Genomic DNA, 27325 nt, shown 5'->3' on the forward strand with positions numbered 1-27325 from the left:
AAAAAAATAGAGGAGGGACTTCCCTGGTGGCTCAGTGGTTAAGAATCCGCCTGCCGATGCAGGGGACACAGGTTTGAGCACTGGTCTGGGAAGATCCCACATGCCGCGGAGCAACTAAGCCCATGCGTCACAACTACTGAGTCTGCGCTCTAGAGCCTGCAAGCCACAACTACTGAGCCCACATGCCACAACTACTAAAGCCCAGCCGCCTAGAACCCATGCTCCGCAACAAGAGAAGCCACCAAAATAAGAAGCCCATGCACCGCAACAAAGAGCAGCTCCCACTTGCCACAACTAGAGAAGGCCCATGTGCAGCAGTGAAGACTCAATGCAGCCAAAAATAAATAAATAAATAAATTTATTAAAAAAAAATAGAGGCGCAAATTACCAATATCGGGAAAAAGGTGTCATTTACTAAAGATGCCATAGACATTAAAAAGATAATAAAGAAATATTAAGAATAATTTATGCCAATAAATTTGACAACTTAGCCAAATAGATACATTACTTAAAAGATACAAATTATCAAAACTGATTCAAGATAAAATAGAAAATTTGAATCATTCTATACCTACATAAAACATAGAATTTGTAACAAAAAAAAAGAAGTGTGGACTCAGATGGTTTCACTAGTATGTTCTATAAAACACTTAGGGAAGAAATTGTATAAATTCTATACAAACTCTTTCAGGAAGGACGATATTCCAACTAATTATATAAGGCCAGCATTACTCTGATACCAAAACCAGATATAAATATTACAAGAAAAATTACTATAGACTAATAACCCTCATGAACACAGACATAAAAATACTTAATCAAATACAAGTAAATCGAAACCAGCAACATATATATAATAGGGATAATCTCTCATGACAAATTGGGGTTTATGCCAGGACTGTGAGTTTGATTAACATTGAAAATCAGTTACTGTAATTCACCAAATAGAGAAAAATATGTTTATTTAAATAGATGCAGAAAACCATTGCCCAAATTTAATACTCTTTTGTCACAAAATCTTTCAGTAGAAGAGTGGAATTTCCTTCAACTTCATAACAAGCACCTACTGAAAACCAATAACCATCACCATAATGGTGAATGAATGACTGCTTTCCCCTCTGATCAGAAATAAGGCAAAAAACATCCACTCTCAACACGTTATTCAACTTTTTTACTGGAGGTCACATCCAGGGCAATATGGCAAGGAAAACATATAAAAGACCTACAGATTGAAAAGGAAGAAGGAAAATTGCTTTTATTTTGGAGATCCTGTACATGGGGTATTCTAAGGCATCTACGTATAAGCTTCTTGAAGTTATTTTAACAATTTTGCTGGATCCAATATATATAACCAAAATCACTTGTATTACCATTAGTATGAAATTAAATTTAAAAATACTGCTTATGATAGCATCCAAAAACATGCATATTTAGAGGTGAATTTTAGGAAGTATGTTGAAGACATAAATTGAAAACTAAAAAGCACTGCTTATAATACTGAAGATGTGAATAAATGGAAACATGCTATATTCATGGATTGGAAGGCACAGTATTACTAAAATATCAATTTCCTCCCAAATTTAGCTATAAATTCCACCCAACTGCCATCAAACTCCCTACGACACTATTTTTTGGGGATGGAAATTGACAAGCTGACTTTAATAATTGTATGGAAATGCAAAGGACCTAGAATAGACAAAAGAGTTTTGTTTGTAAAACAAAATTGTAGGATTTACATTACTTAACTTCGAGGTTTCTATAAAGCTACACTAATAAAGACTATGATATTGGCATAAACTATCATATATATATATTTGGATATATGAAAAGAGAGTCTAAAATTAGACCCACATTTGATCAATTGACTTCTAAAAAAAGGGCCAAGGTAATCAGATGGGAAAATAATAATTCTCTCAACAAACAGTACTAAAATGAATGGATATCTGCATTAAAAAAAAAAAAGCCCTTACCTAAGGCATTTACTTCATAGCAAACACTAATAAATCATAAACCCAAGACTATAAAATTTCTAGGGAAAAATAGAGAAAGCAAAGATTTCTGAAATGGGACACGAAAACTATTAAGCATAAATGAAAAGGCTTAATAAATGGAATTTACAATTAACTACTTCTGCTAAAGCAGTTGTAGCCTCACAAACTGGCCCCAGTGCATGGAGGGCAAGAGGAGATGGAAGAGGCAAACCACTGAGGATTTGTAGGTGGCAGGTTTAACAAGCAGATTTAACAAGCAAGGGAGGCTTGTCTTGTGCAGCTGCAAGATGCATAGATCTCCATACCAGCCCACAACGTTTATATGGAGGCCTTAGCTGGCTTCAGTCACATATACCGTCCAGATGATCTCAACAACACATTACTGTTTCAAGGGTGTGTCCTAGAGGCAGCTTCTAGTGGAGGGAAGGCAGGCAGCATTAATGCACTTTCCAAGGAGAGGGAAGGGGGAGAGGAGCCTCCAATTGCCCGGCCCAACTGGCTGTCACATCCTCCCGATGACCTCCTTCAACAGTAGTCGAGAAATTGAAAAGTCAAGCCACATACTGAGAACAATATGCACTACATTAAGTATATTTGACAAAGGACTTTTCTCTTGAATTTATATTTAAATCTTATCACTTAATAATAGTATGGCAAATTAAACAATTAGAAAAATGAACAAAAGATCTGAATAGACATTTCACAAAAGAAAGTCATAGGAATGCCCAGTAAGCCCTGAAAACATTTTCAGCATTACCAGAGAAATGCACATGACAAGGCCAGTGAGATACTAGTCACTAAAATTAAATAATTTTAATTATTGGTGTTGGCAAAAATGCAGATAATCTGGAACTCTCATATACTACTGGAGGAATTTAAAATGATACAGTCATACTGTAAAACAGTTTCATAATTTCAATTATATACCTACCAAAACTCCCGATAATATCACTCTCAGGAATTGAGGAATATAAGCATATGTCCACACAAACACTATATTCAAATATTCATAGCAGCTTTATATTTAATAGCTCAAAACTGGAACAGTCCAAATGCACTTCAACAGGTAAATGTATAAACAAATTTTGATATATCCATACAATAGAATACTATTCAGCAATGAAAAGGAACACACTACTGACATAAAGTAACAACACGGCTATACCTGCAGAACACTGTACTGAGTGAAAAAAACAGACACAAAAGATTATTATTTTATTATCCCACTTACATAAAATTTGTGAAGAGCTAAAATAATCTATAGTGACAGAAATCAGATCAGTGGTTGCCTGTTTCTAGGGATGCTGGTTGGGGAAATTATTGCAAAAGGGCAGAAAAGAAAACTTTGGGGGAATTATAGAAATAGGCTATATTAATTGAGTAGTTGTCAAATGGTTGTTTACATTTTTAAGCATATCAAATGGATGCATTTATTTTGTGTAAATTGTATCGCAATTAGGTTTATTTGAAAAAAATTATAGCTCTAATAGTACTGTTTTTGTATCTTAATTTTGGTTAAATAATTTTGTATTTTTTTCCCTGTGTTGAATCAAACAAGTAAAGTTGACAGCAGAGATCACAGTCTTATTCTCAAGGTGTGGGCCGTTTTCCATTTTGCTTCTACAATAAAGAAAAATTGATTTTAAAGTTTCCTAGTACTAATATTAATAAAACTCGGAAAGATGGGTAACATTGAGGGATATTCATTCACTTCAGTACCATTTGGCCAATGGGTCTCAATCAGTCCTATTAGGAACAATACCTCCTTTATTTTAGTGAAAGGAAATCCATAGATAATATCACCTAACTTCAATATAATATTTTAAAAAAATCAATGTAAAATCAAGTATAAAATAAAGGGGAAAAAAGTTACCTATATAAAACAATATGTATTTCAATGTGTAAATGCTTGGGTAAAACTACCTTAGCAGGCAAAATGAAACAGAAGTGTGAACCTGTTCCCAGAGTCACCATCAATGTGACAGGTGGGGTATTGTTATTGTCCTGTAGTCAATACCATGAGCAGAACTGTTATCAGTTATTTGATTTTCTGAAATGGTTAAACAAATCTTGATAAGGTTAAAAAACACAGACATATTCTTTCCTCAATTTACATAATAGATGCATCCAGGAAAATAAAAGCTGTGTGAAAAATTTTGCTTGAGTGCAAAACAGACTTAAATTGGGCTTCAAATATAATGCAAGGGTTTTTACCTACATGAATGTCCAGCAGCCCTTTCAGACCTGCATGGGGGACAATTTATGGTGTGGGACTGTTCTACCCATTGTGGGACAACTAGCTCTCTGACCTCACTGTATACTGATGCCAGTAGTACCCCTAGTCGCTGAGTACACCAAAAGACATCCTGCAACTCTCATAAAACCCCAGTAAGGAGCTGTTCCAAACCTTATGAGAACCACAGACCATAAAAAAACAAACACACAAAGAAACAAAAAACTAGTAAGGAACTGTCATCTGAACATGGGGTGTTAGAAAAACTTGCAGAAATTCTGTTGAGTTAAAGGGAAGGAATGGGGACTGGAAACATGAAATTTTGAGTCTGAAGGGAAACAAATGAAAAGACCTTTTATCCTCTTTAAATAAATGTTTCCTAACTGAATGGAAAACCTTAATTTTTACCTTTATATTGGTCATAAACATTGCAGTGGATGAAGGGGGCTTGTTTTATTTTGTCCTCCCTTTGCTGCCTTGCCAGCAGTCTACCAAGCAGTAAGTCTCCTGGCCTGATTGCAGCATCCCGGGGACCACCTTCTGCCTCCTGGTAACTTCGCAGTCAACGGGGCCTTTGGATAGTCTTACCACCAACGTGGATCACCTGGATCCACACTGCTCGCACACAGCTGTGCCAGGCCTTTCTCAGGAGGTGCATCTACTCAGCTTCGGTATAGACCCTAGCTGTGCAGATTTCCCACAAGTAATGCCTTCCATGTGGAGGGAGTTTAAAGATCACAAACTGCTCTCATATCAATTACTTTCTTTAACTTAAAGGAAGTTCAGCTAACAGATCAAGCCAATCCCTTCTCAGAGGGAAGGACCGCCGTAGGAAAGGCCTTTTTCACGGAGGACCCTTTAAGGGCCTGGGCCGGGACGTCCGTGGGGCGAGGGCCCGGGAAGGGGGCGGGAGGGGGAGTGTCCTCTTTCTACCCCCACGCTCCGGCGCCGGCCGAGTTGAGGCCGGCGGGGGCTGTCTCCTTCCCTTACCCAGCAGCTGCGGCTCATTCGGCTCGCGAGCTCTGACCAGGGGAGCGGGCGGCAGCGACTCCGGCTCCTAAGAAGTGGATCTGCTCGGGGCCGCCGCAATGCCTGGAGCCGCCGGGGTCTTCTTGGTCCTGCTGCTCAGCGGAGGCCTCGGGGGCGGCCAGGCGCAGCGTCCGCAGCAGCAGCAGCAGCGGCGGCAGCCACCGGCGCATCAGCAAAGAGGTACAGTCGAGGCACGGGCTCCAGATGACACCCTTTGCCGGGGCCCGCGGCCCCTCACGGGTCCCTTCTTCTCACAGTTGCAGGCGAGGGACCGCTTTCTTGCTTTTTGCCCTTGAGGAGTGCGCTTTGGGGCAAGAAAGGCTAAGTTTGATGCAAGTTCACTTTCAACTCCCTGAGTTCACGGTGTAGGGGGAACTGCCTACCTCCCCCAAAAGAACACGAAACGCTTTTCATCTTTCATTCGTTTCTAAGAGGACTTGCTATCACTATACATGTTGCAAATTGATTTCCGAAATCTCTCCAAGAGGCAAACTTTTAACCAATTAAATGTTTTTTAAAAGTTTCTCCCAATTAGATTCCATCCCTACATAGAGAGCTTTCCCAATCTGTGGTACGTCTTGGAACTTAAGCGAGGGCAGCTGATACATCTTTTTTTTAAGGACTTTGTTTCCAACTCTTTGAACGGGGTTTGTAAAGGCGTTAAGTATGTGGATTTTTTCTTTCATGGCAGTGTTGCTTCCAGCCTCACCTTTTCTTTACCCACATCCTATTTTAGGTATCCTATTTTATTATACTGAAATGTCTTCGCCTTCTTAAATACAGATGAGACCTCTATGTCATTTGTATTTTAATTAAGACCACCGTGACCAGATATACCCTTCACGGGACTTCGGAAAACAGCTGCACTTAATGTAACTCAAATTATACTCTTCAGCGCGCCTTAATGTTTATATGCATATCATTTCTGGAACTCTTGGGAGGCTTTGAAGGGTTACTTTATGATCATGAATTTTAAAAGAAACATATGTGCAGCGTTTAAAAAATAATTTATAATACAAAATTTCAGAAATCTTTTCTGTAAGTTAGAAAACATGTATCAAATTTAAAAAATTAAGAAATATTTAAGGTTTGGTTTCAAATATCAAAATATTTACCCTAAGTACAAAATCTGGAGATTAGTGCTTTTGACAGTTTTGATGAGGCTGAATCTGCCAAAATTTTGAAATATACTTATCCCTCTTTTAGTTAACTGGGATAAAGCTACGTCTAACAGTTCTGATAGGTTTTCTGCTCGTAGTCTAGCATGTCTAACATTACTATTTTATTTTAAAAGGAGTAGAAAAAGCACTCTAAGCTCCTTGCTATAATAAAAACCTCTTGATTAAAATTCCTAGAATGAAAATGACCTTACGTTCACTATAAACTTTTTTCTTCTATTTTTGCTTTTCCTTCTTTGAGAAGTAAAATGGGGTCAATGTGGCTTAATTAATAGAATTTATGAGAGTGAGTTTGAGAATATCTTTGGCAGCTGGTTTTTAAAAATACTACTTTTAAATACTAACTTTACTTAATTATGTGATATGTTTTAACAATACATAATACTTTAATACTGTTAGGCAGCTGGGAGTGAAGAGACCAAGATCACCAATCCTCTGTTCGCTTGGAGTGGGCAGAAGCTCAAAGCATGCCGAGTAGGGATCAAGTGGGTTCCTGACAGTTTTCCATAGAGTGTTCCCCATTCCCCTTTTCTCTTATTTCTCTCTCCCTTCCCATCCCCCCTCCCCAGGTTTATTTGAGGTAAAATTAACTCTGACTTCTGTGGTCCAGGCACAAGATGAAGTGAATTCAGAAGGGAGAATTTATACTGCCATTCTGTTGAGAGATAACTTGAACGTTACACACAATAAGGAATTCTATGCAAAATAACTATAGCACAGAGTCTACTATACACTGCTATATTCTGCATTCTAACATCAATTATTGTGTATTTTATAGATTATTTGCAATATGTTTAGAGACTGGATAAATGCTAAAACCTGTTAATATTAAAAGTCTACATAAAATATATTTCATAATGCCTTAAATTTGTATAGTGCTTTATAATTTTAAAATGCCTTATATACGTGAGATTATTTCAGCTCCAGCCATTATTTATTATTGTTGGACAAATTTAAAACCTGGGACTTGGAGTAGCTGTCTCTTAAGTTCATGCAAATGATAATAACTTAATTTTTAACAACTAAGAGTGCTTCTAGTATTGCCTTATGCTAAAGGAAACTTTACAAGGAACTTTATGCTAAAGTTCCCTTTTTATAGTACCAAAGTTTCTTTCCATTTAATTTTTGAGGCCGTGTTTCCTTTTCAATGCCGTTCTGTTAAAGCAAGCTCTCAGTGAAGATCATTGAATATGAGTTTGATTGAAGAGGTGTTTTCTTGGCTGTCATCAATTTTCTCTTTTCAGTTACACTAGCACTGACCTTCCTGACCAAAAATTAATTGTTTAGAATGAGTTCTGTTTTCCCTTATAGTATGGTGCCAGTTTACTAAGAATGTTGACACGAAGCAGACTTTTTCAGATGTTGTAACTAAGTTAGAAACTTAATCAGAATTAAAAAAAAATATTTGAAATCTTGTGTAGTTTCTAGAACACACTGTATTGTAGTATGAATAGCATTGACTCAGCAAGAAAGATATTCCAAGGAAATTCCTTAACTAAATTGAAGATTGACAAAATAGGAAAACGATGTAGTCAAAATAGTTCTGTATTTCAGCAAGGCAGCAGAAAAAATCTTTTCCTCACATCTGTGTAAATAATATGTGGAAATGGAAATGTAATAGTAGGTAAATTGCCAGTGATTGAAAACAGTTTCCAAAGACTGTTGCATGGTGGATCACGGTCAATTCAGAAAGAAGTTTTTAGGGCTGTGACAGAGGTTTCCTTATGTTCATTTGTCTTGGTAATGGCTTGATGGAAAATAAAATCCAAGCATATGACAACTGCAGGTGGTCCAAAATTGATTCAGGTAGCTAAGCTGGTGAATATCAGATTCAGGAATCTATAAATGTCTCTATAGCCTGGTCCATGAATAGAACGTACATGGAGTTGGTTTTATTATTTGTATCCAGATGTTAATTTCATTTTGCTGTCTTCTGGAAATTTGTTTTCTCCTTTATATGTACAGGAATGAGTACAAAGACAGGATGAGAAAGGCAGTCTGAATTGCAGCAAGTTCAATATGAACATATAGTATGATATGGTGGCAGAAAAATTAACTCACTTTTATAAAAAACTCAGAAGCGGGTAGGTTTGTTTGTTTAATATACATTTGGGTGCTTCATTGACAAATGGATGTAAATTCAGAGAAGGGAGAGTAGAATGGTTAGAAGTCTGAAAAGATTTTCAGAGGAGAATTATTCCAAGTAAAGACTGTTAATTTGGAGAAAGAAAGACTTAGGAAATCATAAGATATATCTTCGAAGTTTTAGAAGGGTTGTTATTTGGAAGAGAGACTAAAATATTCTTTCTAAAGCCTGAACTTGGATCCATAGAACAGTGTGACAAAGGAATGTTTGAGTTAAATAAAATGGGAGGAAACCTCTTCCCTCTCCTCTCCCTTCCCTATTCTGAGCTCTTCAGAAATATCTGGGTTGTGCTGGAGCACCCAGCTTCTGGGAATGTCCATGCAGTGATCAGATGTTCAGGTTGTCAGAGATGATTTAGGACTGAATGCCTCTACAGAGAGGAAGTTAAGACTCATCAAGTCTCCAGTCCTTTTTCAAGTCCAAGATTCTAGTATTACATTCTATTGTTTTCAGAATGCATACTTGTATTTGAACTTCTGAATTCTTAAAAAATGTCAAGAAAGTATTAAGTGAATATAAATGTGTTTTTAAATGTCTTCTGGGATTTAAAATAAAAACATGTTTGAGACGATCCTCACTCATGTTTGGCAAGAATACTTAAAAATTTAATATGGAACTTCCACATCACCATAAATTGCACAGTTCTAAAACATCCCGTGCTATAAAATGTGAGAACACTTTATAAATTACCAGAGAACTTTTCAGGGGATTTATTGTGGCAGTAAAGCTGGAATTGATTTTTTTTTTTTTGATATTTTCTTTTGCTACACATGTAACTTGTTGGCTTGTTCACTACCTACTGGCCTACTAGTTTGGTAAAAATTATTAATAATAGATAAATGTATGGCTAAGAATAAGAACATATTCAACATCGACTATTATATTATGGATGTGTTAGAATTTTTTAAAATGACATACATTATATATTATATTTCAAAAATCTGATATATCAATGTATGCCAATTGCTGATATATCTCATTCCTAAAATATTTTTCTTCTAAGATTTCATGCAGAGTGATGAACTGAATCTGTATCAAGAGTTGCTAGGGATTATGAAAGAACTGTGCCTGCTCTGCCGATTCTTTCTTAGTACACTTCAGTTACTGTAGCTCCTGAGAGATGGGATAACTGTCACCTCACTGTAATAACTGCACTCTTCACCTTCTTCAGATATAATTATTTAACAGCTCAAATAGATATCCCAAGAGTTCTACCCAGATATGACTTCTGTAAGAAAAACATGAATTTGTTTTTTTGTGGGATGGATTTATTTAAATAAGAATTTCTGAAGTAGTATTTGGAATTTTGCCACCTTACAATTATATTGTAATAGCTACTACTCAAAAAAGTTTACTTTTTGGTAGATTTCACATCCCAGTATTTTCTCCATTCCCATTTATCTAAAGCAGATCATTGCCACTATTTTTCTATTCATACATTTAATAAATACTGCTTATTCATTGACAGTGACTAATGTGCTAGACTTTTCAGTGTGGACCTCTGAGACTGAATCATTGTTCTTTCTTTTAATCCAAATATATTTAGCAGTGAAATATAAAAAGAAATTCACTTAAACTTTATATGAGGTCTCATATCTTCTTTCATAATCTGTTTTAGAATTATGGAACTACAGTTGTGGGCAACAATGGAAGAGGAGGAATAGAGGTCTAGTGGGGTTCAGAATAGGGAAAACTAACTTCAACCTAGCCTATGCATAACAAGATTTGTGGGGCAGCTAGCTGTCTAAGTTGTAGAGTCCAAAGGATGTATCAAATGCACACTTGAGTCCAGTCAGCATTAGCTATCCAGTAGGATTCTGTCATGTGGGTAGAACATGTCTGGAAGAGTTTCCAAGGGGATAATTAAAAAAAAAAAAAGGTGACTCCAGGTCATCTGTCTATTTTGCAGTAGATCCTTATTTAGCACCTGCAGACCCACTGGAAAAGATCAGGAAGAAAATGTTGTCAATGGCCAAATTGTTTAGTTTCTAATCTAGAAGATTGGGGTTTAGGATTTGTGTAGGGTCACAACTCTGAAATGTGTAGCTAAGCGGGACCTAAGGCAGAAGCCTAGTTGCAGTGAATGAGAAAACAAGGTAGAGGTTAGAGAAAGATGGCATCAGATTGGCACACGGTTCTCAAGACTCATGCCAGGCTCAGTGTATACCAGGCAGACAGAAAGAAGACAGATTCTGGGCTGTACCCATTGGTAAGACTGAGTTCCAAGGTCAGAATTTGAGCAGGAAATTGGTGGGGTTGGGCCTATGTGTATTCATTCATTGGTTAATGAATGAATATGTTCAGTGAGTAAAAGAGAGCCAAAAACAAAACAAAAAACCCCCCCACACGTATCCCTGCTCTTATGGAGTTTATATTCTAGTTGACGAGACAGAAATATGATGAATATATAATGAATAAGTATTATAATGAATACCTATATTGTGTAGAATGTAGAGGGTGATGGATTCTGGACAAATACAGCAGGGTAAGAGGAATCAGGAGTTCTAGGAGTGAAGGATGGTTGCTATTTTTAAGTAGTGATAAAGGTTGACCTCATTGAGGTCACACTTGAGCAAACACTTGAAACTGATGTGGGAGTGATTCATACAGATATCAGCTTGAAGGGTACTCTGGGCACAGGGAACAGGCTTATAAAGGTCTAAGGCACAATTAGAAGGGACAGAAGTAATGGGAGGCTAGGTCATTGTAAAGATTTTGCCTTTTAATCTAACTCAGCTGGGTGGTATTGAAGAGTTTTGAGTAGAATTAAATGAACAAATGAAATAATAATTAATATTTTTCATCTCAAGCAGACGCTAATCCGTTGGACTAGACCAGTAGTACAAATGTAGGATTATTTTAAATTCATTTCCTGCCCCAAACCTTTTATTCATAGAGCATATTTAAGTGACTCCATTTCAGAGTATTCCACCTCAACAATCTTACCATTGGGAAGCTCAGATGTGTCTTTGTAAAATTTCTTTTTCTTTTTCTTTTTTTTGCTGTTGGCATCTCACTTCCATTCCATGATTAAAAGAATATCAATACCTCAAAACTACTCAAGCGCAAGGAATTTCTACATATCCTTTTATTTTGTCCCAGTGTTCTTAGAAAGATTTCATAGGTTTCTTAGAGTGTTTTTAACTAAAAACGTTAAAACAAAAATTATCCACAATTCCATGTGGATATGTGTGTACCTTGGAGTTCTCTTTTTTATTATTCATTTCAGTATCAGAGCTAAAGTTTAGATACTATTGGTAAAAATGACACAATGATGTATTGATCTGATGACTTCTTTTATGAAATGGACTTTGAAATGTTACCTATTTTTACAATCAGAAACTTACTCTACGCTCTGTTTCGATTTTTATAACTTCTTTAAGGGTCTCTGTAAGTCTTGTAGTAACCTTTGGAATAAAGTAACACAATTTTGGCCTAAGTTCTGTCATTTAGAACAAACTTAAGTGAAAAAAATTGTATAGCTTCTCTCCCTCCCTTCCTTCCCTCCTCCATCCTTCCTCTTTCTCTCTAATCTCTCTCCTTCTCTCCGTCCTTTCCTCCCTCATTCCTTTCTTCTCTCCCTTCCTCCTTTTCTCCTATAGTACCCTGATTGTGAATACAATACGGTTTTCGAAGAGATGATGCTAACAAATTTAACTTTTTAGAAAATATGAAAGGCAAAACTTTGCTTAAATCTTTCTTCTTATTAAAAGCCACTGATAATTACTATCTAAAGATAGTTTTGAAACATAATCTAAACTTACATAGTGAGTTAAAGCTAGGGGGTTGCCTGCCAAAGATGTATAATATGAATAAAAAATAGTGTTTTTCCAGTCATCTTGAATGTGAATTTTAATATGGGAGCTTTATCCTATTTGGCACATGACATTTAGAAAAAGATCATAGAGGGTAGTCTATTAGTGGTTTATTACTCATAACACCCGCTTTCTGTAACAGGACTAATCTAATACAAATAGCAAGTTCATCTGTGCAAATTCTGAATGATGAACACCTGAGCAACTATTTCGTGCCTGGCACTTGGGAAAGGCACCTTGTGCAATGTTAACTATGTCTCGCCTTGTACGGTCCTCTCATCTGACCACTGGGCTGTGCCATTTCCCGAGGCTCTTTGTTTAACTGCATCTTGAGTGCCAGATGCTTTAGATTGGTTGAATAGTATCTAGTGCGTTGTGAGAGTTAACACATTCATTTACATAGCAAAAATTTTTAGTAGGTTAATATAATTATCCTCATTTTATAGAAGGAGAAGTTTGTCAAGGACAAACACAAGTTCCAATGTTAGTTTGAGAATTAGAAATTAGAATATGTTCCTGCTGCTGATTTTATGGATCCTAAGTTGTCATCTCTTTTGGAGTTTTAGATCCTTTCTTATCTTTTATAAAACACCTCAAAAATCGTATTTTCATTTCTAAGTTATGTTAGTAGTCTAATCTGAAACTGGAGATTCACTAGGTATTATGTAAGAACAAGAAAAATAAAATGTGTAGTCTTCAAAACTCATTTTCATTTAAACACACGTGCACACTACTTAAAACTATGCAGAGATACACACACACATTACTCAAAACTATGCATAAATTTAAAAGTATTCATCAAATTTTAGTCTTTAAATTCTTAGGATTTGGATTATTGGGCACTAGACTGTGAGAAAGTATTAACTGATTATTGGCTTTTCTGGAGTTACCTTACAGAAATTACTTCAGCAGGCTAGAAACATAATGATATTTATTATACAAAAGATTCTTTAAAACATAGTCACTGTGTATGTCTGTGAATGAAAAGAGCAAGAATCAGATAGATACACCTAAAAATCAGAGCAGAGTGAATCTCAAAATTCCTTCTGAAAAAGTGTAGAACACTGGCATCTTCATAAAAAGATTTAAAGAGTTCTATTTGAAGTTGAACCTCTCAGTTAAGAGAAAATTTTGCAAACCTCCTAGATTTTGAGAGGATGTGTATGTATGTACCATTTATACTTTAACACTCTCACAGTACTTAATATATTTAGTATATTCCAATGTGATTTTTTTTTTTAGTCATTAGATTTTCAGTTTTATAAACAAAAGTATAGAATAAGGGAATCTAAAAATTTCTAGAATTCTGAATTTGCAGAAAAGTCTAGTTGCCTTGATAAATGATTGTGGACCACAGAATAAACTGTAAATGGGATCATTATATTTTTCAGTCTGGTAGCTGTACTGTTAAAACTCTAAGGGTAGGGCTTCCCTGGTGGCGCAGCGGTTGAGAGTCCGCCTGCCGATGCAGGGGACACGGGTTCGTGCCCCGGTCTGGGAGGATCCCACATGCCACGGAGCGGCTGGGCCCGTGGGCCATGGCCGCTGAGCCTGCGTGTCCGGAGCCTGTGCTCCGCACTGGGGGAGGCCACAACAGTGAGAGGCCGGCGTACCACAAAAAAAAAAAAAAAAAACCAACTCTAAGGGTAATTCTTTTTAAGTTGCTTGTAACATATAAGGTCCTATTCTAAAGAGGAAATAAGGTTAGTCGAGCTTGCCACATCAGATATATTTTTCCACAAGCCTGTATAGCTACCCCAGTTTTCTGGCTTATTGCCTGCTATGCCTTTTTCAATTACTGAATAAGGCTGAAAATATGAAGGAGAACACAAAGTCGTGCAATTGTCATTTCAGGTAGCTGCTTCATCTCATTCGTTTGTTGTGAGGAGTATATAAAACATAGAGCATCTATTAGGGACTCAATCAATGTGAATTTTCAAAATGCTTCAAGAAAAATGAATTAAGTCTAAAAATTGTCATGGTGTCTTCTGGCTTAAATCAGCACTTTTTTTCTCCAAAACTGTGGTATACCAAACTCAGCTGAGGTTGATTATGAAGGTATTTGCTCATATACTTGAAAACACAAATGTATGAATTCAATTTTAATTGGAATTTGTGTTGTAGTATTTCGCTATTCTGAACTTCATAGCTTGGCTTACAAAAATATTCTTATTAACATATACTTTTTTTTAAAGTATAGTTGATTTACAACATTGTGTTAATTTCTGCTGTACAGCAAAGTGCTTCAGTTATGCATTCATTTTTTTTAATAAGAAGATGTTGGGGTAGGAGTTTATTAATTTATTTATTTATTTTTGCTGTGTTGGGTCTTTGTTTCTGTGCGAGGGCTTTCTCTAGTTGTGGCGAGTGGGGGCCACTCTTCATCGCGGTGCACGGGCCTCTCACTATCGTGGCCTCTCCTGTTGCGGAGCACAGGCTCCAGACGCGCAGGCTCAGTAGTTGTGGCTCACGGGCCTAGTTGCTCCGCGGCATGTGGGATCCTCCCAGACCAGGGCTCGAACCCGTGCTCCCTTCATTGGCAGGCAGATTCTCAACCACTGCGCCACCAGGGAAGCCCCATTCTTTTTATATTCTTTTCCATTATGGTTTATCACCAGCTATTGAATATAGCTCCCTGTGCTACACAATAGAACCTTGTTATTCATCCATTCTATATATGCTAGTTTGCATCTTCTAACTCCCACTCCATCTCTCCCCCACTCCTCTCCCCCTTGGCAACCACAAGTCTGTTCTTTATAACATATATTTCTTTATGTCTTCAATTTCCATATACATTCCTCTGCTTTGAAGATAACTTTGAATAGCAGAAGAAGTATAAACTTGGGAGATGGAAAGTATTTTCTTACTGAGACCAAAAACCTGAGTCGACAGAGTTTAAATTTCCTATTAGTAAAATAGAATTAAGCTAGATAATATTTGTGAAAATACTTGGCAGTTAATCAGTAAATATTAGCTAGTTTCTTCTTATTTGATCACAAAGCTCAAAATGATATTTGCAGTGCAGATGACACCCCTTTAGCTTAAGAAGAGCAAAATATTCTAAAAGCTTCGTTGAGTAGACCCTAAGAGATTATAGATGGTAAACTATGTCACTGCAGGGTGACTGAAGAATTCTATCAAGGTCACACAACAAGTCAGTAATAGAGATAGGAAGAAACACAAGGTCCTATAATTAGCTAATAGTTATGTTAGTAGCTGAATGTGAGAAGTGATTTAAACAGGCAACAGAATAGAAATTTTAGCAGTACTTTTTGGCTTTTTGTATTTCAAATATGATATAATAAACTTTTTAAAGGCATTTCTCAATTCTGGACATGAATTTATTAGGGATTGATAAACTACTTTTTAAAGACTTTTAATATATGTAATGTGCTAGAAAAATGTATGGCACATAATAAGTGCTTCGTAAAGATTAGTTATTATTTTCAGCCTGCGAAGCTTGTCTTCATTAACATCTGCTTGGGTAGAGATGGCAATTCAGCATGTTTGACACACAATGGAAATTAATTTCAGGATGGTCTTCAGTGCAAAGTATAATTGGATTGTAGAAAAGCTCTCAAGATAGACCCTCTTTATTTGGACTCTCTCTATTGACTAAGGTGAAAAATAGTCTTGGAACACAATATTTAATATCAACCTGAATAGGGAGAACTTTTACTGTGTCTACCTATGTGTTAAGTCTAATGGTAAATTACTAAAAAAAACCCAAAAACTACCTCAGGAAATCATGTAACCCCAACAGATCTCTAGGGAAACCTGCTTTTTAAACTTGGGAATATCAGATTTTGAAAATTAATTCAGACAAAACACTTCTTATAGGCCTTTTTCCTATTCAAAAAGTTTCAATCATGCCTAACATGTAATGTACAACTATTTAATTTTTCACTGTGGTAAATTGGAAAAATCACTGGATTTGTAATTGGAGCTCCAGGATACGGGTTTTGTTTCCAGCTCTTCCTAAAGCTGTGCCCTTAAACAACAGTTCAGTCATTTAACTATTCTGAAACTCAATTTCCATCTAAAAAATGAGAACATAATGTTCAAATCTATCTCATGGGGTTGTTATAAGAGTTAAATAAAATGTTCCATACAAATAGTATTATTAATACTACTACTCTGTATTATAATAAATGATAGGTTTGGTCAAAGGCATTATTGGTTTATAATGTTTTTCTTCACTCCCTTTCTTTGATTTTTTTTCCCTTAGTAGCTCTTAATACACTTAGTTCTTGTGTATTGAAAACCGTGGCGCATCTTCCTTCTATTTCTTTTTTTCATTTTTTGTGACGTATCTCCCAGTAACACAGAAAAAGTGAATTGGTATGGAAAGGAAATATTTAAAATGCATATCCTATCTTTATTGGTTTTGCAAATAGCTATAGATACACTTCGTATACAGACAATGATATGTTTAAAGATTCTTCAAAATGCTTTTTATTTCTCTTTATTATCTTCCTCAAGCTGGTATAAAATATTTTTCACTCAACTTTCAAGAACTGATTTTATCCACAGGCTTCCTAATATGTGCTACCTAAGACGTGCTAAGAAAGCAACACTAACCTAAAGTTCCTATCCATCTAGGATCTGAAATTTTAACTTTAGATCCTTTGGACAGAACATTGCCCTCTCAGACCATTTTCCATATTCTAGGAGATCCCTACTTTAAAAAAAAAATTAATTAATTAATTTGTTTATTTTTCGCTGCGTTGGGTCTTCGTTGCTGCACACAGGCTTTCTCTAGTTGCGGTGAGCAGGGGCTACTCCCCATGTCCCCTGCATTGGCAGGCGGACTCTCAACCACTGTGCCATCAGGGAAGCCCTGGGCTACTCTTCATCGCGGTGTGGGGCTTCTCATTGCAGTGGCTTCTCTTTGTTGTGGAGCACGGCCTCTGGGCGCCTGGGCTTCAGCAGTTGTGGCATGTGGGCTCAGTAGTTCTAACTTATGGGCTCTAGAGCACAGGCTCAGTAGTTGTGGCGCTCGGGCTTAGTTGCTCCGGGGCATGTGGAGTCTTCCCAGACCGTGTCCCTTGCATTGGCAAGTGTATTCTTAACCACTGCGCCACCAGGGAAGTCCCCCACCTTTTTTTTTTTGAATTAACAAATGACTGCATTCAGGCTCTCTGAACGTAATTCCATAGATTAGGTCAAAATTGGTTCATGTATATAATTAATCTGTCTTGTTTTATGATTTTCAGCTGTGTAATAAGTTGAACAACCAATCCAATCTTATACAAACTTCGAGAGCTATTGCTATTTCAGAAAGCTAGAAGGGCATATAATTAACTAGTTCCTCTTCCAAGATCTTCAGCTATGTGATGGTTAGAAATTAATATGTTAAGTTTCATAATAATAGGGCTTTTTGTCTTGTTATTTACTGCTCTGTCTCTTGTCTGGTATATAGTAGGAACACAATAAAACTTCTAAAATGAAGAAGCTACTCTTTTTGGACAGACTAAAAGAGTTGCCTTTAAAAATTGTTGTACATGTATTATTTTTCCTAATGCTTTCATAGTCGAAATGAATATTTTTATAAGATATACATTTCAAAAAATACTGAAACACAGTGTGCACAGATACAAGGTATTGCTATCAATGCCACTTAGGTGATAAATAAAATATTTTAGAGTACTTTATTTTGCTCTTGATGCATATTTTTTTCCCCTAAGGATATTCCAGTGAGAGCTGAGCAATTTTTAAGCTGTGGATGAGGAATGCATATTTCTTTGCTTGGTCAGAACTTTTCTATATGTGAGGTCTTTTTGGATGAGAATTATAATACAAAGAATTAAAATGTTTACCAGCTATCATTTTAGATATATCATAGACATTAATATTCAAAGCTCCCCACCTCTTTCCTTCCTAACTCTTCCACTTTCCAAGCTTGGAAAGGATTCCTTTTTTTACTTTTTCCAAATTAATCTGTTTTCACCCATTTTTTGCAAAAAGGTAATTCTCACCCTCTCTGCCTTTACTAAGCTCTTTGAACCATCAAGACACCTTTCTTTTTCCTCACACACCCTGCTTTTGAACACCCTACATTCTCTTGCACTTTTAAAACGGAGTTAAAAGCTCGTTTCCTCCAAGTCCTCAGGTATGAATCCACCTGTGTCTGATCACTTCTGTAACGTTAGTCCCACATATCATTACGTATAGTGTAAAAATATTCATCATATTATGTATGTGAAGTTTTTCTTAGTTGTCTTGCTTCATTTATGTGTTTATGAGCTGAGAGTGTGGGAGGGGTAGGATTTCTATTGAAATTAGATGTTTTCTTCATTTTATATAATACCAATTGAAGCACTAGTGATTGAATTCTACGTGAACTCGCCAGGCAAGGGCAGTATTTTCAGCTGAGATTACTTAAAGGGAATAGAAAAGTGGCTTGCCACTCTAATTATTATTCTCTTGGTGTGTATTATTCATAGATGAAGAAACAGTAAAGTGACTGAAAAGATAATATAAATCAAATAATAAAAAATTTCTGCAGTCAACTATAGAATTATTAGCATACTAGCAAATTTCTTTCAAGTTAGGTGTTCTGCTACAACTGGGAATTATATTAAACACTTTAAAAATTTCTGTACAGCGATTAACTAGTATAACTTTAAGATAGAGCAGATCCTATAAACTAAATTTCTAAATTTAAGTAACTGCATAACATAGTTATCATGATTTCCATGGAGAGATAAAATCAAATCCTTTCTGATAGCCTTAATTACAGCCTCATTTTCCACCATGCTGCTATCATATGCTTTACATTTGTGTAGCATCTGGTGTCTAGGCTGTTTTATTGTTTCACCACCATTTCTGTGCCTCCACACAAAGCTTTTGAGTATTGTTGTATATAGCAGTGTACTCCTACAGTTGGAGTAACATTGGGGTCAGTACTTAAAATGAATGACTTAGCCTGATAAAAATAAGAATGGAGATATAGAATCCCAGATTTTCTAAATCCCAGATGTGCATTTCAGTTCTATATAAATTCTTCTTTCTAGTATGGAAAGTAGCAATTTTTAAAAGGAGGAAGCTAATATGAAAATTGCAGCATTATAACAATATTTAGGGATGGTAGGGTTAAGATTTTTGAAAACTGACTCTGTAGATACTCTATAACAGGTTTTTTAAATTCAGTCAAAAATGATGGTTTCTCATGTTCTCCAGAGAGAAACATCCATTCATTTTATCTTTGTGTTTAAGATAATTCTTATTCCTTCCATAACTTAATTGAAGTGTTTAATTCATTTTTTACATTCTGTTCATAAATATGACCAGACACAACTTAGAATATGTATACTATATTGTTTTACATTAATACACATGTATTTTCTGTCTTTCTTGGTAGACTTGTATATGGTTTCATATACTGGGGAATTATAAACTGAATTTATTATAATTATTCACTGAGTAAAATATTGATGTTAAAATCTAACATTATTTTGAATATCACCTTTGAGAGATATTGGAGACTTACAGTGAAATCATCATTTCACTAAGATTTCTTTCTAATAAGACATTCCCCATTACTGGAATTATATTTTATGCATTACATTCCATTGATGTAATTTTAAACTTCCATTCTACTTCACTATAAATGGAATTTCATTATATCTGACTCCACAATAAGTGGGTTACAGTATCGTTGACATTTAGTAGAATTACAGATCTTAGTGTCTTTGTACACTCTGCATTAAAATGCATTATGTGTGCTTTCAGTTCTGTTTCAAAGAAACTACTGTTGATTTACATAGTTGTTGTATAGAGGAATTCTGTTAAACTCCATTGCTTGATTTAATGGTGGCTTTTTTTTCCTTTCTGAAATCATTCAAAAATATTTCTTCATGTTAGTTGCAACTATTGTATAAAAATGAGATAAAATTTATGGATTCTAAATATATTTGCATGAGTTTTCCCTAACAGTAGGTCTTTATAAAGCCTTTGTGGAACTTAAGCTGTAATTGTGGCTTTCTCTTGTAACTTTCTTTTATTCTGTACTTTATTATGAAAACTCTTGTAGAAAATTAAGTATTTTATGTAGTGCTGAGAATGCCTTTCTCTTTTAAAGAGTAAAATTAGAATATTTCTTTTGTCTCAAGCTCAGGGGAAAAAGCTTGGTGAGAATAGGATCTTTTGTCTGGATACATGTTTCTGGATTAGATGGCAGAGCTATTTCTGTGGAGGCCGGAGAAGGAGGGGACTGGGCTGAAGGAGGTGACAAAGACAATGGACTCTGGTTTTAAGAGGGCTGGTGTTGAGACCTCCTCATCTTTTACCCTCGAAAATCTCAGACATAGGCTTCCATCTGCAGGTAGTCCCTTTTTTTGGCTCAGAGGGACACTTAGAGTGCCAGATACAAAGGGGAAATTGCCCTAGAATAGTCTTAAAGCCATTAATTCTAGAACCATTTCCTCAGGGGTCCGAGACCCAGGGAATACCAAGGCTGAGGATACTTCTACTCAGTCTAGTTTGATGGGAGGAACATTTGAAATTCATCCAGGTCAAAATGACCTGCTATGTCTGTGCTTAAACCTTACCACACCTCCTCTTCTTTCTACTCTTTCTGTTCTTTCTGTGGGGACAGTTAGTAACCACCTCAAAACACAGCTTTATATTTCATCATTATGCCACCCACAGTCTTAGTTTCCAGCTTGGTTTGGGGGCATCGTGTTTGAACTTTGGTAACATATTTGAAATAGAGATGCCCTTGATGATGTTTTAATGAGCATTTAAAATTCCACAATAGAGTAATTCAGAGAATCGTGTTCCTTTGTTTCTATCTCCCAAGATAAGAGTATCTGGAGGCCAGATTTCCTGCTGAGTTCCTTAGCATTATTTCTAGGTCGGAAACTAGGCATATTAACGTGAAATGTTGTTCTGCATCTGGAAGCCAGAGTCTAATAAGCATTGTTAATTTAGTTAAAGAACGAGACAGCTGTTTAAGATTAGCCTTCTTGTGTATGTGTGGGAGTTAACAGAATAATATCTCTTTCCTGAGATGTGTATGTTTTGCTTATTTGCAAATTTTAATTGAAGCAATTAATGAGCTAAATGAAATAATAAAATATTTTATAATTTTAATTGGAAACTGGTTGACAAGTACTCATCTAAACGGTGCTATAAAGTTCTAGAAACCATATAACTTCCAATATCTTTCTATACTGTGCATTGTATTCTGGGCATGGTTTCCTGTAGTACAACTATTGAGCCAGATAAAGCAACTCTATTTCCAAAACTAACCTTCATGGTAACCATTATTTAGAACCGTAGCCTAAATGACATCTTGCAGTTGAAACACTGTTGTTTTCTGATATGTATTTTGATAATTATCTATTTTAAACACATTTATATAGATGTGTGTAATGAGGTTTCTTTGGGAAATATGTATGTTGAGTTTAAACCTATTTCCATTTAACTTTCACAAGCTTTCACTATTTTCCTGTTCTACCCAAGGGATAGTACCAATTATGTGTCAGGCATTTTATTCACTTTGTCTCTACTATTTCTGAGATCCCTGAGGACTGGTTTTATGGTTACCATTCTAGAGAATCAGGCTGAGAAGGTGAGGCTCATATGACTGTAAAATATTTACAGTATGACATAAAGGCACAACCTCTATTTTTTTTAATTAAATTAAATTAAATATTTGGCTGCGTTGGGTCTTCGTTGCTGTGAGTGGGCTTTCTCTAGTTGAGACGAGTGAGGGCTACTCTTCATTGAGGTGCGTGGGCTTCTCATTGCGGTGGCTTCTCTTGTTTGCGGAGCATGGGCTCTAGGCACGTAGGCTCAGTAGTTGTGGCACACGGGTTTAGTTTCTCCGCGACATGTGGGATCTTCCCAGACCAGGACTTGAACCCATGTCCCCTGCAATGGAAGGTGGATTTTTTTTTTTTTTTTTTTTTTTTTTGCGGTACGCGGGCCTCTCACTGTTGTGGCCTCTCCCGTAGCGGAGCAAAGGTTCCAGACGCGCAGGCTCAGCGGCCATGGCTCACGGGCCCAGCCTTTCTGTGGCATGTGGGATCTTCCCGGACCGGGGCACAAACCCGTGTCCCCTGCATCGGCAGGCGGACTCTCAACCACTGTGCCACCAGGGAAGCCCAGAAGGTGGATTCTTAAACACTGCGCCACCGGGGAAGCCCACAACCTCTATTTTTTTTAACAACTTTTCTGTAAAAGTCATCCATATTTTTGTGTTCATCAATATTTTGTTCCTTTTAATTGCTAGGAATTAACAATGTATGAATATATCTCAATTTTAAATTTAACACCTGTTGATGATTTTTAGATAGTTTTCAGTTTTTAGCTGTTGTGAATAAATTTGCTGTATATGAGTCATGTACAAGACTTTCTATGGACATATGTTTTCACTTCTCATATTTATCTAGGAGTAGAGTTCCTGGGTTGCATGGTAAATATACATTTAATTTTATAAGAAATGGGAAAATTGTTTTTCAAAGTGATTGTACTGCTTTACTTTTCCAAGACAAAGACATGACCTTATTCTAGTGATGTTTACTTACTTCAAGCACTGTAAATGTTTGGTAAGCTAAATTTTGGGATAAAGAATGATATGACAATTGACCATTTTTCTCTCTACTCCTTTCTTTCTATTTCTCTCTCTTTTTCTAGAAAATTTAAAAAAAGGAAGATTTTATTTTTCAAGAGGCTCTCTGGTAAATTTAAGATTTCTTAAAATTCTACATAGGTATACAAAGCAGAATAAATAGGCTTTGTTCAACTTTTAAAGTAGGTTATTGGTCATCTTACTTAACTGTTTTACGTGTACTATGATCATGGGTAAATCAATAATAATATTAATGGGAAAAGAAAAAACTCCAATTTATTCATTAAACAAGAGTGTGTTGAACATGTACTATGAGTAAAATAAAGTTTTCTATACTGTACATACAAAGATGGGAAAGACATAATTTTTTCCTGCAGAATTGTATAAGTAGAGAAAAACGTAAATGTATGTATGCAGTGAAATTAATACAGGCAGTATGTATGTGGAAAGGGATTTAATGAAATTATTTAAAATGTTTTAAAATTCATAGTGGGGTGGAAGAGTCAAGATGGCAGAGTAGGAAGACACAGAGTTTGCATCTTCTCACAATTAGGCAACTACAGCGCACTGGTAGGCGACCTCGGACACCTAAAGGGACGGGAGGAATCCCCGAATGACCGGGTAGGATGTGGAGGGAAGAAGGAGGGGAAGAAAAGTGGAGTTGGGATGGGACCGGCACCCCTGAGGGGCGGCTGGGGGAGGGGAGGGGTTCAGACCCCAGGTAATATTAATTGGTGTGAGGTCTCCCGGAGGTCCTTATCTTGGCACCAAGAGCCAGCTCTACCCAACTGCCTGCAAACTCCAGTACTGGATGCCTCGGGCCAAACAACCAGTAAGACAGCAAAACAGCCCCACCCACATCAGAAAAAAATAAGATGACAAAAAAATATATTACAGATGAAGGAACAAGGTAAAAACTTACAAGACCAAATAAATGAAGAGGAAATAGGGAACCTATACACAAAAATAAACTCAAAGTGAATTAAAGACCTAAATGTAAGGCCAGACACTATAAAACTCTTAGGGGCAAACGTAGGAAAAACACTCTTGGACATAAATCACAGCAAGATCTTTTTTGACCCACCTCCTAGAGTAAAGAAAATGAAACAAAAATAAAAATATGGGACCTGATGAAACTTATACACTTTTGCATAGCAACGGAAACCATAAACAAGATGAAAAGACAACCCTCAGAATGGGAGAAAATATTTGCTAACGAAGCAACGGACAAGGCGTTGATCTCCAAAATATACAAACAGCTCATGTAGCTCAATATCAAGAAAATAAACAACCCAATCCAAAAATGGGCAGAAGCCCTAAATAGACATTTCTCCAAAGACATATAGATGGCCAAGAAGCACATGAAAAGATGCTCAACATCACTAATTATTAGAGAAATGCAAATCAAAACTACAATGAGGTATCACCTCACACCAGTCAGAATGGCCATCCTAAAAAAATCTACGAACAATAAATGCTGGAGAGGATGTGGTGAAAAGGAAACACTATTGAAGTGTTGGTGGGAATGTAAATTGATACCGTCACTATGGAGAACGGTATAGATGTTCATTAAAAAACTAAAAATAGAACTATCATATGACCCAGCAATCCCACTACTGGGCATATATCCTGAGAAAACCATAATTCAAAAATACACATGTACCCCAATATTCATTGCAGCATTATTTACAATAGCCAGGACATGGAAACAACCTAAATGTCCATTGACAGATGAATGGATAAAGAAGATGTGGTACATATATACAATGGACTATTACTCAGCCATTAAAAGGAATGAAATTGGGACATTTGTAGAGATGTCACTGGACCTAGAGTCTCTCATACAGAGTGAAGTAAGTCAGAAAGAGAAAAACAAATATTGTATATTAACACATATGTGTGGAATCTAGAAAAATGGTACAGGTGAACCTATTTGCAGGGCAGGAGTAGGAATGAAGACATAGAGAATGGAAATGTGGACATGGTGTGAAGGGGAGGGGGGACAAATTGGGAGATTAGGATTGGCATATATACGCTACCATGTGTGAATTAGCTAGCTAGTGGGAACCTGCTGTACAGCACAGGGAGCTCAGCTCGGTGCTCTGTGATGACCTAGATGGGTGGGATGGGGTGGGGGGGTGGGAGGGAAGTCCAAGAGGGAGGGGATATATGTATACATATAGCTGATTCACTTAGTTGTGCAGCAGAAACTAAAACAACATTGTGAAGCAACTACACTCCAATAAAAACTAAAGTAAAATTCTTAGTGAAGCAGAAAGATTTCCGTCTCATAGGAGTAGAGACAGTTTCACAGGGAAGATGGAATTTGCCTGAGCCTAACAGAGGAGAAGAATTTTAATAGGCAGATCAGGAAAAGAACAGTTCAGGAAAGTGAAGGGTGGGTTGTGGGGTATGGCTGATCAGAGAGGCAGGTAAGTTAAACAGAGTTGATGAACTGGGAAAACAAAGGATGAAGTTTAGGTTTATTACTTTCTAAGGAAAGAGGATCATTTTCAGTGAGAGAAAGGAAATCTCAAAATTAAATTTTGAAAATGTCCCCACTCAGAGAGATTATGAAAATTAAAGGTGAGATCTCCTTGTATGTTATTGAGATGAAATGATGCCACCAGCCATTGGCTTTGATGAAGTCTGGAAGGTGTGAGAAAGGTCATCACTATGTTAGCATTTTTAAGTGGCTGCAGACTTTCAAATTTCACATTTTTAGTAACTTTTCAAATTTGATTACTCTAGCCAGAGAAAAAGACATGCCATCATTGATTTAACCAATTATTACAATGGTTTATTGGACTGGTGTACTTTTTCTTTAAATGACACATTCTTATGAAAAAAAAGGACAGTTTTATTCTACTCAGGCTTCTTTTCGCACTGGATAGACATCCAGAGGAACTTAAGCTATTTCTTTATCCCAGTTGTTTAGGTGACTTTAATAATTTGGTTTTTAACTTATTAACTAGAGGTGTTTTAATAGAAAATTCCTTTAAAAATTGTGTACTTGTGTCTTATTGCAACATACTTCTACCTCCAGAATCTGATTTGTGGTCATTGTCTACAGTACATTTTAAAGCTGCAGTAATAAAGCAATCAGAGTTAAGCTCTCAGAGAAGATTAGACATGCTTACTAACAATAAAATATAGTCAAAAGATATCAGGCATAAACATATTTTTATGTAGTGGAATTACCTCAGCACATGGTTAATCTAAATTAAATGAGTTTATAATTGAGGTTTGTGCACAGGAAAAGGGAACATTTATCTGTTAGATAGACTATATACGTTTTTAATATCACAGCCGAAGTTTTAGGTATCCTCTGAGAGTAAGCGTAGGTTCTGTTAAATGTGGCTCTGCTTTTCTGCTGTGGGTACAGATATATGGCAAACCTAGACCAAAATTAGAAAAATAAAAAAGGGATTGTGGAGAAATGGAAGAGAAACAAAATTAGAAGAATAGAGGAAAACTAACTTCCTCATCCTTTCTTTTCTTGAGGTTGTTGGCCCAAATAATTTCCAACCTTAATAGTTACAGAAAAATGGAGATTTTACTTTTATTTAGAAAATAGCTCTATATAGCTCAAGGTTTGTTTCCATTGTTTAACTGTCACAGCTCCCAAAAGCCACATGTTTTGGGCATGTTGTATTAGATTCTTCAAACCAGTGGTTTGTGTTCATTGCCTTCCTGGTGTAAATAGGGAGATAAATGCTGCTTAAATAGTCTTTAGGTGCATTTGATTATGCACTTTAGAAACTATATGCGTGTTTATTAGAAACGTGAACGTTGAAATTAGCAAACAGATGTGAAGTGAGTGACAGAGAAATACTACTGATGATAAGAGCTGACCTTTGTAATTTAGCTGTGTCATCCTCCATAGCATATGTATGTAATATTTGCTTCAATTCACCATAGCTTCTGGGCCCTGTATATCCCAGTCTGGTCTCAAGCATGTCTAATTTTGAAATAGTTATGCTCACTTCAAAGGAAGAATTTGCTTTATTTTTATTTTACTTTATTTGTTTTAGTTTTAAAGATGTACCACCTAGTTAGATAACTAAGTCAGCTTTCATGGACACTTCCACTTATAAGAGTCTTAAGATAATTCTTTTACTTGAACCTTAAGGTGAAGATAGCATATTCTTTAAAACAGACTGATAATTGAACATGGGTTAGTCATTCTTGAATTCATTACTATTGAACCTAAATACGTTTTAATTTATAATATCAAAAATGTGTTCTTAAACTTGGTAGGATATTCATATTGTTTAGTATTTTACAAATTTCTAAATTCAATAGAATATTCATAATATATGGTACTTTTGAATTTTTTTCTATTTTACTAACA

The 27325-nt window shown here is 36.2% G+C and overlaps 1 protein-coding gene across 1 annotated transcript in view; it reads left to right on the forward strand.

Moving 5' to 3' along the window:
* The first annotated feature begins 5200 nt into the window (after positions 1–5200).
* The window catches only part of LAMA2 (laminin subunit alpha 2), a 606337-nt gene continuing 584212 nt past the window's right edge, over positions 5201–27325 (forward strand). Inside the window, exon 1 of the mRNA XM_073789582.1 lies at positions 5201–5433. Coding sequence (XP_073645683.1) covers positions 5313–5433 — 121 coding nt within the window. The 5' untranslated portion in view covers positions 5201–5312. The remainder of the gene's footprint in view (positions 5434–27325) is intronic.

The sequence above is a fragment of the Tursiops truncatus genome, chromosome 12, assembly GCF_011762595.2.
Source record: "Tursiops truncatus isolate mTurTru1 chromosome 12, mTurTru1.mat.Y, whole genome shotgun sequence".
In the NCBI taxonomy this organism is placed as follows: Eukaryota; Metazoa; Chordata; class Mammalia; order Artiodactyla; family Delphinidae; genus Tursiops; species Tursiops truncatus.